The following is a 15,770-nucleotide window of genomic DNA, read 5'->3' on the forward strand; positions in this document are numbered from 1 at the left end:
ACTAGTGTAAAATGGTACTTTTTAAATGTCTATTTCAGATTTTTGTTGCCAGTATATAAAAATACAATCAAATAATTTTGTATATTGAGTTTTTATCTTGCAACCTTGCTGAATTCATTAATTAATTTTAGTAGCTTTTTTGAAGATTCTATTAGCTTTTCTACATATGCAATCACATAGTCTGTAAATAAAGACAGTTTTACCTTTTCCTTTCCAATCTGTATGACTTTCTAATTTCTTTTTATTTCATTATTATATCAGTTAAAGCATCCAGTCCAATGTTGAATGGAAGTGTGGCAGTGGACGTACTTTCTTGTTCCTTATCTTAAAAGGAAAACACTTAGTCTTTTACTCTTGAGTATGATGTTAACTGTAGGTTCTTTCATAGGTGCTCTTTATCAGGTTGAGGAATCTCCCTTTTATTTCTAGTTTATTGAGAGTTTTTATCATGAACAAATGTTGGGTATTGTCCAATGCTCTTCTGGCATCTATTGAAATGATCCTATATTTTTTCATTTTTTTAATCTGTTAATATGGTGAATTGAATTATATTGATTTTTATTGAAGTATAGTTGATGCTGTATAAATTACAGGTGTACAGTACAGTGATTCACAATTTTTAAAGGTTTTACTCTATAATTATTATAAAATATTGGCTATATTCCCTGTGCTGTGCAATATATCCTTGTAGTTTTGTGTGTGTGTGTGTGTGTGTGTGTGTGTGTGTGTGTTTGTGGCTGCACTGGGTCTTCACTGTTGCACAGGGGCTTTCTCTAGTTGCAGCAAGCTGGGGCTACTCTTTTTTTTTTTTTTTTTTTTTTTTTTTTTTTTGCTGTACGCGGGCCTCTCACTGTTGTGGCCTCTCCCGTTGTGGAGCACAGGCTCCGGACGCGCAGGCTCAGCGGCCATGGCTGACGGGCCTAGCCGCTCCGCGGCATGTGGGATCTTCCCGGACCGGGGCACGAACCCGCGTCCCCTGCATCGGCAGGCGGACTCTCAACCACTGCGCTACCAGGGAAGCCCTGGGGCTACTCTTTGTTGCAGTGTGCAGGCTTCTCATTGGGGTGGCTTCTCTTGTTGCAGAGCATGGGCTCTAGATGCGCAGGCTTCAGTAGTTGTGGCTTGCAGGCTCAGTAGTTGTGGCGCACGGGCTTAGTTGCTCTGCAGCATGTGGGATCTTCCCAGACCAGGGATTGAACCCGTGTCCCCTGCATTGACAGGCGGATTCTTAACCACTGCACCACCAGGCAAGTCCATTGTAGTTTATTTTATACATAATAGTTTGTACCTCTTAATCTCCTACCCTTACTTACTCCTTCCCCTTCCCTCTCCCCACTGGTAACCACTAATTTGTTCTTTATACCTGTGAGTCTGTTTCTTTTTATTATATTCACTAGTTTGTTGTATTTTTTTAGATTCCACATATCAGTGATAACTTCCAGTATTTACCTTTCTCTGTCTGACTTATTTCACTTAGCAAAATAATACCCTCCAAGTCCATTCATGTTGTTGCAAATGGCAAAATTTAATTCTTTGTTATGGCTGAGTAGTATTCCATTGTATACATATATCACATCTTCTTTATGCATTCATCTGTTGATGGACACTTAGGTTACTTCCATATCTTGGCAATTGTAAATAATGCTGCTATGAACATTGGGGTGCATGTATCGCGTTTTTGTTTCTTTCGAATATATACCCAGGAGTGGAATTGCTGGATCATACGGTAGTTCTTTTTTTAGTTTTTTGAGAAACCTCTATACTGTTTTCCACAGTGGCTTCACCAACAGTGTATGAGGGTTCCCTTTTCACCACATCCTCGCCAACATTTGTTATTTGTGTTCTTTTTGATGATAGCCATTCTGACGGGGGTGAGGTGATATCTCATTGTGAATTTGATTTGCACTTCCCTGATGGTTAGCGATGTTGAGCTTCTTTTCATGTACCTGTTGGGCATCTGCATGTTCTCTTTGGAAAAATGTCTGTTCAGGTCTTCTGCCTGTTTTTCAATTGGGTTGTTTGTCTGTTTTGATGTTGAGTTGTATGAGCTGTTTATATCTTTTGGATATTAACCCCTTATCGATCATATCATTTGCAAATACTCTCATTCAGTAGGTTGGTTTTTCGTTTTGTCAATGGTTTCCTTTGCTGTGCAAAAGCTTTTAAGTTTAATTAGGTCCCATATGCTTAGTTTTGCTTTTATTTCCTTTGTTTTAAGAGACAGATCCAAAAACATATTACTATGATATATGTCAAAGAGTGTTCTGCCTGTGTTTTCCTCTAGGAGTTTTGTGGTTTCTGATCTAACATTTAGGTCTTTAATACATTTTGAGTTTATTTTTGTATACAGTGTTAGAAAATGTTCTAATTTCATTCTTTTATATGTAGGTGTCCAGTTTTCCTAGCACCACTTATTGAAGAGACTGTCTTTTCTCCATTGTATATTCTTACCTCCTCTGTAATATATTAATTGACCATAAGTGTGTGGGTTTATTTCTGGGCTCTCTATTCTGTTCCATTGATCTATGTGTCTGTTTCTGTGTCAGTACATACTGTTTGGATTACTGTAGCTTGGTAGCACAGTCTAAAGTCAGGGAGTGTGATTCTTCTACCTCTGTTCTTCTTTCTCAAGATTGTGTTGGCTATTTAGGGTCTTTTGTGTTTCATATAAATTTCAAAATTATTTGCTCTAGTTCTTTGAAAAATGCCATTGGTATTTTGATAGGGATTGCACTGAATCTATAGATTGCCTTGGGTAGTATGGCCCATTTTAACAATATTAATTCTTCCAATCCAAGAACACAGTATACCTTTCCATCTATTTGTGTCGTCTTCCATTTCTTTCATCAGTGCTTTATAGTTTTCCAAGTACAGGTCTTTTACCTTCTTAAGTAGGTTTATTCCTAGGTATTTTATTCTTTTTGATGCAATGGTAAATGGGATTGTTTCCTTAATTTCTCTTTCTGATATTTCAGTGTTAGTGTATAGAAATGCAACAGATTTCTGTGTATTAATTTTGTATCCTGCAGGGCTTCCCTGGTGGCACAGTGCTTAGGAATCCGCCTGCCAATGCAGGGGACACGGGTTCAAGCCCTGGTCTGGGAAGATCCCACATGCCATGGAACAACTAAGCCTGTGTGCCACAACTACTGAGCCTGTGTGCCACAACTGCGGAAGCCCACGTGCCGAGAGCCCATGCTCCGCAACAAGAGAAGCCACCGCGATGAGAAGCCTGTGCACTGCAACAGAAGAATAGCAACCACTCGCCACAACTAGAGAAAGCCTGCGCACAGCAACAAAAACCCAACACAGCCAAAAATAAATTAAAAAATTTTGTATCCTGCAACTTTACCGAATTCATTAATGAGCTCTAGTAGTTCTCTGGTAGCATCTTTAGGATTTTCTGTGTATAGTATCATGCCATATATTGACTGATTTTTGAACGTTAAACCAACCTTGCATTCTTTTGATAAATCCCATTTGGTCTTGATTATATTATATATATGGATTCTATTTGACACGTTTTTAAGAATTTTTGCATTCACATTCATGAGGAATGCTGGGCATAGCTTTCTTTTCCCTTTTTAATAATGTGACTGTTTTTCTGTCACATCAAAGGGGTCATGCCCTTTGATTAAACTCGAATATAAAAGCTATTGGACTTCCCTGGCGGTCCAGTTGTTAAGACTCCATGTTTCCACTGCAGGAGGCGCAGGTTCGATCACCGGTCAGGGAAGATCCCATATGCCACACAGTGTGGCCACCCAAAAATAATAAGTAAAATAAAAGCTATTAAATCTCTTATGTAGCTTGGGAAAATAATGTCAGGAACATATCTGAACCATGAAAGCTGTAAAATGCATTTGGTGTGTTTCTCGAGAAAGAAAAAAATGAGAAAGCTGCACAAGAAAGTTTACATTTTCTTGCCAAGTGAAGTTTTCTAAATGTTGCATTTTCATTATTCTTCCAGACAGATTAAATATTCCAGAAGGGATGCAAGAAAGGGAGAATTCCTTGTTTTTTAAAAAAGAAAGAAAACAAGATAAAGTTCCTTCTTGTTAGTGGGAAAAGAATTCAAGGGGAGGGAAATGGTAGAGGGAAACAGACATGTGAAGAGAGGCACACTTCATGAGGATTGCCTCCCCCCACGTTTTTAAATGGAGAAAGGGAAGTACATAAACTTCTATTGAGCCCTATGCGCTATGCACTATGGTAGTGCTTTTGCATATATCTTATATAATGGTTTTGGATGGGGAAGCCTTTTTGGAGGACAGAAGAATCCATAATGTTGCCTCCAGTACATTCCAAATTGCTCATGTGGGCAAAACTTTGAACATAAGATTATTTAATGTGCTTGATCTGGTCTTTAAATGAAAGGGCACATTTTGAGACACTGACTAACTGGTGTCCAGAAGAGGGTTTCTGGACAGTGAAAAGACCCAAATCCGAGTCATCTTAAGATGTATTCATGCCTCCCCTGAAAAAGAGAAAATCAGTGGGGAGTGGGGGATTACACTCTTCAATAATCAAAGGGCTTTCTCTTTTTAGTTGGAAAAGGAAATAAACTTTTTGGTATATAGCTTCAGATGGCAGAAATAGGATCAAAGGTGGGAATTACAGAGAGTAGGACTTCAGCTCGACCACTGATCCAGGCTATCTGGAGGTGGGATACAGGTGCTCTGTAATGACCTGGTGCTCCAGATGGGTGACGATGGTTGGACATGCACCATCACTGTGGGACACCGGGAAGAGACAGAATTCCTGGGTTAAGTGGGAAAGAGAGCTAACAGTCTGATAGACAAGGTCTGTTTCCACTCGAAGAACCTATGAATCAGCTGTGCCTGCCTACTCTCTCCACACAGGCAGGGTTGGAATCGAAAATGGTGGGTATAGTGTGTGTGTGTGTGTGTGTGTGTGTGTGTGTGTGTGTGTGTGTGTGTGTGTGTGTGTGTGTGTGTGTGTGTGTTTGAAGGCCACTGCCTAAGAGTCCCTCTCACAATCATCCTGTACAATGACAATATCTCAGGATTTGGTAGTTAACTTGGGGGAGCAACAATCATTTGAATGTTAGTCCTGGTGAATTAGTTCTGAGTCTCCCCTGGAAACAGTGAGCCTTTGAACATGCCTGTCCTCGTGGGCTTGGAGGCAGGGTTGCCTTACACCTCAAGGATCATGGGACAGTATCAAATGGTGAGTAAAAGCTAGGCCCGTGCAGTCACACATAATAGGATTTAGGTTCTGGTTTGGTCTCATTATTAGCCACAGAACCTTGAGTAAATGGTCTAACCTTTTCTGGTGCCTTATTTTCCTTGCCTGTAAAATGAGAATGCTAAACCTACCTGAAGAGCTCAGTGTCAGAGTTAATGAGATGATGAGTAAGAAGCACTCAGGAGAGCTCCTGGCGCATGGCAAACACTTAATGAGTGGCTGTAGTTGGGCCGGACGTCCTGTGCGGCACACTGATCTGGGCAGGGGCTGCAATCACTTTGGACCGTCACTACCTTGGCTGTTTATTCAATTTACTTCCATGCAAGAATGTAGCTCCAAGAGAGCAGAAACATGGCTGTTTTATTCACTCTTTGATTTCTAGTAATTTGTACGGGGCCTGGAACACCTTAAAGGTTCAAAACTGGAACTAGCTGTGTCTCATTCCCCTCCGGGCCCGGTGAGTCTCTCTCCACGTCGGCAGGGACAGGCCCCCACGAGCGGCTCAGAACAGCCTCCCCTTGGCACAGTTTTGCACTGTTCACCAGACCAAGATCATGGCTCAGTAGCTGTGGCGCATAGGCTCAGTAGCTGTGGCGCACGGTCTTAGTTGCTCCGTGGCATGTGGGATCTTCCCAGACCGGGGATCGAACCCATGTCCCCTGCATTGGCAGGCGGATTCTTAACCACTGCACCACCAGGGAAGTCACCTGGGTGACTCTTAATTACTGAAGCTTGAGAACCACTGCCTGGGTTAAGGCCCCTCTGACCCGGGCCTCCTTGCTCCTCCACCCAAATCAGTCTGTCTGAACCCAGGCAGTTTCTGCATCACACTCTTTGCACCCACAGCCCTAGAACAGGAGGGAGCCAAGGCCAGACTGACACTTGGGAGAGCCTGGGGCCTCAGGACTTGAGGTGGGACCAGGCGGGGACTGGCAAACTTGCTGTGTGGGGAAGGCCCAGCTCATGACATCAAACTCTTTATTTTTTAGTTGCTGGTCTCGAAATTCCTCTGGATTGACTAAGCCAGACCATGGAAAGTGGACATCGGCAGATGCCCGGATCCCAGCGGATCACCAGGGCAGGCCGCAAGGAGAACTTTTTGCGCTCCGGAGAAGGGAAGGGCAGGATGGGAGTTAGCAAGGTAGAGGCAGGCTGAGTGCTCTGCAGAGAAACGCTGAGTGGGAGGCTCCTGGAGAGGATGGGGCACGTCTAAGAAGATGTTTAGGTTGTTTGCTGAGCGGTATGTGAGGCAACCTTGCCTGGGCTCCCCCAGTCCTCCAGTAAATCCTATTAAACCCATGAGCATATGGTACGAGTGATTTTCGTTGTGGAAACTGAAGAAGGGTCAGAGGTTCAAGCGGAAGGCCAGGAGGATTCAGGCTCCAACAAACAATCTGGCATCCTGGAGGAGCCCAGAGAACACAGGGTCCCCCAGGACTTACATAGCCTGAGGGCTTTGGGCTTCTACAGGCCACAGAACCGGAGAAGTCAAGCAGATGTTCCCTAATCTTGGGGGTCAGGGGGCCCCTAGCCAACCACTCTCAACCCAAAGTGAGAAGACAAAAGGAAAATGTGGTTTGGCTCTATAAACGGGATACTAATTACAGCCATTTGTGCAAACTGTTTTCCATTAGTGCTTAATTGCTTACCACGCGGTATAATAACAATTACGCATTGCACGACCTACATGTCAGACTAGCTGAGTTTTATTTGTCTCCGTGTGGGCCAGTCTTCCTCATGTCTTGAGGAAGTCCGGTTGTCTGTGGGCTAACACAGTGGCTTTATTTATAACTTGAAAAAATATTATAGGCACAACACTCAGTGTATGGGTAATTCTCTCCTCTAAGAGGCGGATTACCTCATGTGCTTCAAATGTCAGTATGTTGTCTAGTTTGGGGGCTTGGCCCAAAAAAGAGAATGTGCGTTCTATTACACTTTGTATCTGTTTGTCCTTTTGTATTTAGGAGATCTATAAAGCATCCCTCACCAAAGCAATGAGGTCCCCACACACCTCTAAAACAGAACTCGAATCATCATTCCCAGCCAATGTTAGTAGCTCATCCTAAATCCACGCTTCAGGGAAGAGAATAAAATACAGAAACAATTCCTCAGGGCACAGTCAATAGAGACAGCGGATGAAAAGGCTCTTCCGCGGTTCCCCCTTAAGAACAGCTTAGAAGTAAAGGACAGCAGCTCACAAATTCAAGGAGGCTATTTCTGAGAATGAGCCTCCAACGATCTTCCAAACTCTTCCTGATGGCCTACTGTGTGCCTGGCTCTGGCCTCGGCGCCGTGAAGGCAGAGTGGGGGCCAGGGGTCAACACAAAATACACGAGTTACAAAACCTCGTTTCTGTCCTTAGGGAAATGATGACTTGGTTGGGGGAGGGGCCACAGATGAATTAAATGGGCCCAGATAAAAGAGGAGAAAGTGGGAGAGCAGAGGAGGACAGAACAAATATAACAGCAAAGCAACCTTACTTCTGCAAGTCATCTGATCCGAGTTGAGGATGTAGCCTTGTTTGCACCTGCAGACATACGAGCCAGGAGTATTGATGCAGAAGTGGGCACAGTTATGCTCCAGGATGCTGCACATGTGGACCGCTGAAAGGGAAGACATGGCAAGTTAAGGCAACGATGATGCCTTCTCTAACTCCATCCCCCTCGCAAACATTCGTCCAGAATCTACGCTGTGAAGGAACAAGCTGCAGTCCCTACCTTCAAGGGGTAGCCTCTGGTAGGACCAGACAGTTCTACATAAATGCCAGCAGCAACATATACATAGAGGGCCGCAGAGGGTCAAAGGGAAATGATGTTAGGCTGAGCCATATGAAATTGCTGATATCCAACTAAAAATAGGTCAAAAACGACCTACAAAAACAGAAATTTCACAGTGCAATTAATAATATCCAGTTGGTGGGCAGAAGGATCAGAAAGTTTGCTGATACCAGGGGTGGCTCTGACTAGCATGTGGACTTGGTAGGCAGCAGCAGGTTTGGAGGAAAAGTTATTAGTTAAATGAGGATGTGGTAAAGAATCAACAGTTTCTCAGGATCATAAATCCCAAGAGTGATGTAACTTTTTAATAGGCAAAAGTATTATAAAAATTTTTGGAGTTAAAAAATGCACTCATATGTTTCCATAATCTTTATGTCTCTATTTAAAATATTTCTGGGGCTTCCCTGGTGGCACAGCGGTTGAGAGTCCGCCTGCCGATGCAGGGGACATGGGTTCGTGACCCGGTCCGGGAGCATCCCGCATGCCGCGGAGCGGCTGGGCCCGTGAGCCGTGGCCGCTGAGCCGGCGCGTCCGGAGCCTGTGCTCCGCAACGGGAGAGGCCACAACAGTGAGAGGCCCGCGTACCGCAAAAAAAAAAAAAATAATAATAATAAATAAATAAATAAAATAAAATATTTCTGGACGGACCTAGAGTCTGTCATACAGGGTGAAGTAAGTCAGAAAGAGAAAAACAAATACCGTATGCTAACACATATATATATGGAATCTAAAAAAAAAAAAAAAGGTTCTGAAGAACATAGGGGCAGGACAGGAATAAAGACACAGATATAGAGAATGGACTTGAGGATATGGGGAGGGGGAAGGATAAGCTGGGACGAAGTGAGAGAGTGGCATGGACATATATACACTACCAAATGTAAAACAGATAGCTAGTGGGAAGCAGCCACATAGCACAGGGAGATCAGCTCGGTGCTTTGTGACCACCTAGAGGGGTGGGATAGGGGTGGGAGGGAGACGCAAGGCGGGGGGGATATGGGGATATATGTATATGTATAGCTGATTCACTTTTTCATACAGCAGAAACTAACACAACATTGTAAAGCAATTATACGCCAATAAAGATGTTAAAAAAAAATTTCTGGGACTTCCCTGTTGGTCCAGTGTTAAAGAATCCACCTTACAATGCAGAGGACGCGGGTTCGATCCCTGGTCAGGGAACTAAGATCCCACATGCCGCGGGACAACTAGAGCCCACGTGCCGCAAACTACAAAGCCCACGCACCCTGGAACCTGCGCACCACAACTAGAGAAGAGAAAACCTGCACACCACAACTAGAGAGAAATCTGCTCACCACAACGAAAGATCCTGCATGCCTCAACGAAAACCCCGAGTGCTGCAACTAAGACCCGACGCAGCCAAAAATAAGTTAAATTTTAAAAATAATAATAATGGGGACTTCCCTGGTGGCACAGTGGTTAAGAATCCACCTGCCAATGCAGGGGACATGGGTTCGAGCCCTGGTCCGGGAAGATCCCACATGCCACGGAGCAACTAAGCCTGTGCACCACCACTACTGAGCCCGCCTGCCACAACTACCGAAGCCCGTGCGCCTAGAGCCCGTGCTCTGCAACAAGAGAAGCCACCGCAATGAGAAGCCCATGTACTGCAACGAAGAGTAGCCCCCACTCGCCACAACTAGAGAAAGCCCGTGCGCAGCAACGAAGACCCAATACAGCCAAAAAATAATAATTAATTAATTAAAAATAATAAATAAAATATTTCTGTGTTTAGTTTCTGAAGTACCTCGGCTTTCAGATACACTGATTCTTGCATAAGTCTGTTGGAGCTCATGGAAATTCTTACTGTTTTTTACATCTTAATTTATGACTTTACTCCATATAATTCAACCTGAACATATTTAAAATTAACAAGCATCAGCATAAGCAGAGTACAATTTATGCAAGTGTTGTCATAGACAAAAAGGATGTCCATATGTAGAAATGTATTTTTATAAAGCTAAAACAGAAGAGACTTTCAATAGCTAAGGACAATCCCCTCACTCCAGTGCTTAGGAAAACTCAGCTACTGAGGAAATCGATGGCATATCTTAAGTATATGTCCCTTTACTTCAAAGTAAGAAACATGGCGGGCAGCAAGTGAAAGTAAGACCTCTTTATTTCATAATACAATTTAGAATGAGTGTTCTGAGTTTACGATTGACTGTGTTTTCATTCCTGTTAGGATACAAATAATGTTAGGAAAGTTCATAGACTAAATCCAATCAGTCATTTTTACTTCAGAGTGAAAGAAATATCTGGTTTTGTGACCATGGGCTTAACTTCTTTATATTAAATGGGAGTAAAAATGGTACCAACCTCATAAGGGCCTTGTAAGGGTTAAAATAATTAAGATGGTAAAGTGCTTAAAACATAGCGCAGGGGAATACTTGATATACGTTAACTGTATGGTACAAAGGAGAAGCATGGCGGACTTTTGTTTTATTTTACATACCTGGGTTCATCCTATAGATATTCATCTTCACCTTGGTTTTTCACTCAGCATTAATAACAGATTCTATCTCTATTGATATATACTATCTTTCATGGAATCTAAGATGCACCCGATTTCAGAGATGTTAAAGTGTGAGGACACATACATTGATCCTCTTTATTCAGATTCCATATTTGAGAATTTGCCTACGTGCAAACGTTTATTTGTAACCCTAAAATCAATACTCAGGGTGCTTTCGTCATCATTTGTGGACACACTCAGAGCGATGAAAAATTTAGGTCGCCAGCTGAGGTTGAACAAGACGATGCTCTGCATTCTTGTTTCTGCTCTCAGACTGTGAATGAGTATCCTTTTCAAGTGCATTTTTGTGCTTTTTGTTGATGATTTTGCTGTTTAAGATGGCCCCAAGTGTGGTGCTGAAGTGTTGGTGTTTGCTGAAGTGAAGTGTGTCTGGTGCTCCTAAGTGCAAGGAGGCTATGATGTGCCTTATGGAGAAAATGTGTGTTTGATAAATTTCATTCGGGCAAGAGTGATAGTGCTGTTGGCTGTGAATTCAATGTTCAGGAATCAACAATATATAAAGAAGGTGTCTTTACACAGAAACACACATAAAACAAGATTATGTATTGATCAGTTGACAACAGTGTTGGACCAGAGGCTCTGAGGAACCTAACTCTGTATTCCCCCTAGGAGCTGTGGTTCAGTACTTGCTACTTCAGTCAGTGTTCACCATGACGTTATAGGACATAATTACCAAGAACAATGAGAATCAACTGTACGCCTTAGCTTTGATCAAATACATTTGATCTAGTTCATTCCTTTTAATTGCTTTATCCATTGGTCATATGACTAGTCCTCATAATATTTAGCCATTTCCCCACCAGTCCACAGTTTCGCTTTCCCAATGCTGTGATGAATCTTCTTAAATACATCTCCTTGAGCACATGTGCAGTTGTTTCTCTAGGACCGGGTCCTACTTTTTTCTTTTTTGGCTGCGTTGGGTCTTCATTGCTGCGCACGGGCTTTCTCTAGTTATGGCGAGCTGGGTCTACTCTGCGTTGCAATGCACGGGCTTCTCATTGTGGTGGTTCCTCTTGTTGCGGAGCACAGGCTCTAGGCACGCAGGCTTCAGTAGTTGCAGCATGCGGGCTCAGTGGTTGTGGTGCACGGGCTTAGTTGCCCTGCGGCATGTGGGATGTTCCCAGACCAGGGCTCGAACCCATGTCCCCTGCATTGGCAGGCAGATTCTTAACCACTGCGCCACAGGGAAGTTCCTGGGTCCTACTTCAAATAGATATCACCTCACTGTCTTGCAAGGTAGTTTATACCAGCAATGCAGGAGAGTAATGATTCCCACCTCCTCAAAACTTCAGCACTCAGGATTATCAAACGTTAAGTTTTTGACCGTGTTAAGAGGGAAAAATCATTATCCTGTTTCTAATTTGCATTTGCTTTGCACCCTGGAAGGCTCTCTTCTTTTCCTAGGCTGCTGGAGTCAAATTACCCACGGGCACAGAGGCGTTCTTATGCAACTCTCAGCATGTCACTATTTTCCTCCATAATGAAGAAAATCTGAAGTCTAGACAACCAGCAGCACAGCGGTTATACACTGGTATGAGGCCCAAGTGATGAGTCTGCTGCCCGACTTCTCACCGAGACCCTGACAGATAATTATTTTGACAGGAGATGTGAGGCAGAGAACATACCTGCTGGGCAGCAGACAGCACAGTGGTGATGAGAAAGGCTTCTGGAAATAAGACTACAGCTGAGCTTCACCATGACCTTGTATGAATTACTTAATTTCTCTGAACTCCACTTTCCTCACCTGTCAAATAGGGAAATTAAAAGAACCATTGCATAGGGTTTTGGAGAGACAGCTTGTTACTAAGACTTGTCTTGGCCCTTCCGCCTCGAACAAGTGAGGGAAGTTCATGTACGTTGCGTAGCTCTTTTTGGCTTATTTCTTTACCTGTAGAATAAAGGCATGTATGATGTCCAGGGACCTTCAGTACAGACACTTAATTATTTTCTAGAAGCTGCCTTCCTTCTCATTCCAAATGCGTGCTGACTGGGGGAGCGGCTGTGTTGGTGTGAGGCAGCCCCTCTCCTGGCCACTGCTGGGTGTTCAGGGTCTGACAGTCAGAGGCTTTTCTTGGCATTTAGCCACTAGAATTGAGGAAAAGGGGGTTTATGCCGAGCGCAAGCATATCTGGGGGCTGACAGGGTGCATGCTCTCTGCCCCTGGACCAGAGAAGTCCAAGGAGAAGCAGAGTGGGGATGGAGAGAAAGCAAAGCTGTCATTCACTATGCGTCTCCTTATTTCCATGAGTAATATAACACAATCCGCCCTTCTAAAGCTAGTTCAAGTTGAATTTCTATTACTTTCAACCAAAAGAATCCCAAACATTTTTACTAAGGTAGTATAAAAATTTTCCACCTGTAAAATTCTATAGATGAGGAATCGGTGATACTAAGAGCATCTGGCCCTAATGCCTTGCCCTCCCGTGGGGCAGGCCTTTGTGACGTGACTGAAGGGGGCACAAGAGTCCTGCCTCCTACGGTGGCCTGCAGGTGGTCTCACACCTCAGAAGGCCTTGTAGGTGGATGCTGGGTCAAGGCTTTGCATTGGGCGGAAGAAATCACTAATCAGCAGACTAAGTCTTTGGCAGGATTGGATTTTTAACCAGGCGATCTGAATGTTAATAAATGTTTATTAATGAATGTGTGATTGACTAAATGAATGATCAAAAGAGTGGTGGGCTGACTGGGGGTCTTGAAAGGAACAATTACTGGGTATGGAAAGTCAAGGCCTATGGAAGTCCATCTGGCCTCACACTTAGCAACAGGGCCTTGAAGGGCTGCAGTAAGTGTGGACTTTACCCGGGCTGGTTGATGGGAGGTGTGTCTTAGGAACACTGTTAGGGCCTTCTATTGTGCCTGGCCTGGGCGGGGTGAGGCTCTTAGGGTAGGAACAACCAGCCTCCAGGCTTTAAATACCAGGCTAAGTTGACAAAGCAGATACCAAGAGGTTAAGTAAAAGCCCTGGGAATTCCCTGGCGGTCCAGTGGTTAGGACTCGGCGCTCTCACTGCCGAGGGCGAGGGTTCAATCCCTGGTGGGGGAACTAGGATCTCGCAAGTTGCTTGGTGCGGCCAGAAAGAAAAAAAAAAAGGCAGCCCTGCCCAGGTTGCAAGTCATCAGAAGGCTCAGGACAGACATTCATTTTTCAGCCCCTAGATTCAAGTGTCCTCTCTCACTGGGTGGCAAAAATGGTGGGCCCCAGGATGGGTAGGTTTTGGTCATCTTGTAGACAGGGCCTCATTCACAGGAGGCCTCTAAGATTCTCTTGGAGGTCTCGGAGTGGCCTGAGAATGCAAACTCCGGAGCCCTCCTGCCCCCAGCTGTGGCTGGTGTGGGAATTCACTGCCTGTGGGTACAAAGCCACTGCTGTGCCTGAGTTCACGTCCACACAGCCAGTGAGCACAAGAGCCTAATCTCTTCCTAATTGCACGATAAAGGTTCCTGTCTTGATCACTCCTGGAGATACCCCGTCCCCACCAATCCACAGATCCAGCAGCATTTTTCGGTTCTGCCCAAAAGCACACGAGCCTCAGCTCAGCTCCCCTCTGAAATCCCTTCTCTAGGTGCACTCTGACCTCCACGTCCCTGCCTAGCCTCTCATCAGCATTTCTCAAGCTGTGGGTTATGTCTCCTTAGCAGGTCACGAAATTAACAGAGACTCTGGACTCATTTTTTTGTTTTTGTTTTTAAATGAAATAGAAAAAACTATTAAAAATATCATTCTTTTCCTGGCTTACTGCAATCGTCCTCCCTACACATCTCTAGCCGGTAAACTCCTACTCTCTTTTTTTTTTTTTTAAGATTTATTTTTTATATATTTATTTTATTTATTTTTGGCTGCGTCGGGTCTTAGGTGAAGCATGAGGGATCTTTTCGTTGCGGCGTGCGGGCTTCTCTCTAGTTGTGGCGTGCGGGTTTTCTCTTGCCTAGTTGTGGCGCGCAGGCTCCAGAGCACGTGGGCTCTGTACTTTGCGGCACGCAGGTTCTCTAGTTGAGGCACGCGAGCTCAGTAGTTGCGGCACACAGGCTTACCTGCTCGGCGGCATGTGGGATCTTAGTTCCCTGACCAGGGATCGAACCCGCATCCCCTGCATTGTAAGGAGGTTTCTTTACCACTGGGCCACCAGAGAAGTCCCCCCTGCTCCTCTTTCAAGTCTGTGTAGCACATAGTAGTTAAGATGTAGGTTCTGAGCCAGAATGCCTGGGTTCACACCTCAACTCTGCCACTTAGTGCTATGTGACCTTGGACAAGTTACTGAACTTCTCTGGGTCTCTATTTCCTCTTCTGTAAAATGGGAATTATAGGAGCACCTACTTCACAGGTTTGTTGTGAGAATAAAATGAGTTAACATACGCTAATAGCGCAAAACAGCACATGCACATACTAATAACAATAAGTGTTAGTTATAATCATTATTATCTCTTTAAAGCTCTCCTGGACTCCCTAGGCAGACCCTGGCATTCTTTGATCAGAGGGCCCCCAGTGCCAGGTGACTTCCCAAGGCCTCTGAAGTGCATACTTCATATAGCCAACATCCCATTTCTCTATGATGAGAGCATCTTCCCACCAGCCTGAAACCCTCAGACCTGGCAGGTGGAGGGTAAGAGTTCTGAAGCGAGAGAGACTCCAACTCTGCCGCCTGAAGCCGCTTAGCCTTTCTAAGCCCCAGTTTCTACTTCTGTAAAATGGGATAATAATAGTACCTGCTTCACAGGGCTGTTGTAGTATTCAATGAAATAACATATTGGAAAGTACCTAGCCCAGGACAAAACTGGCTGTTAGCCTCAGAGTGTAGCTCAATAAATGTTTAAGGAAAAAATGAGACTTCCAGAACGCCAGAGAACTGCCATCTGCAACATGGTAGACACTGTTGTCTGAGGATTGGAGGGCAGGTCAAAGCTGAGGCCGTCTGCCTACCCTGCTGGTGCTCCGTGTGTCTGACCGTAATCACAGACAACATGGTGCACACTGAATGGGGCTCTACAGTTTATAACGCCTGTTCACGCATCTACTCTCCGCAGGTAAAATCCCCAGTTTACAGATGTGCTCAGCATCTGTACAGCTGGCAGGTGGGGTCATTGAAACCTCAGTCTGCCCCTCCCCATCGCAAAGGCTTCTCATCAAACTCCGAGGTGAATGTCAACCTCAGAGCCGGTGTGCCTAGCCTGGCTGGACTGCGGAGGCTGCCTGCAGAAAACCGTTTACCTTAAAAGAGGGATTTCTATCTCCCA

General features: G+C 44.4%; 1 protein-coding gene across 4 annotated transcripts in view; it reads right to left on the reverse strand.

Moving 5' to 3' along the window:
* MATN2 (matrilin 2) overlaps positions 1-15,770 on the reverse strand; it is a 155,403-nt gene that overhangs the window by 84,744 nt on the left and 54,889 nt on the right. For 3 of the 4 annotated variants that reach the window (XM_067711673.1, XM_067711671.1, XM_067711670.1), the window contains exon 4: positions 7,689-7,811. The exons of the other annotated variant lie outside the window; for it this stretch is intronic. In XM_067711673.1, the coding sequence (XP_067567774.1) occupies positions 7,689-7,811 (123 nt within the window). The remainder of the gene's footprint in view (positions 1-7,688; positions 7,812-15,770) is intronic. 4 annotated transcript variants of the gene reach the window in all.

This window comes from Pseudorca crassidens, chromosome 17, assembly GCF_039906515.1.
Source record: "Pseudorca crassidens isolate mPseCra1 chromosome 17, mPseCra1.hap1, whole genome shotgun sequence".
Classification (NCBI taxonomy): domain Eukaryota; kingdom Metazoa; phylum Chordata; class Mammalia; order Artiodactyla; family Delphinidae; genus Pseudorca; species Pseudorca crassidens.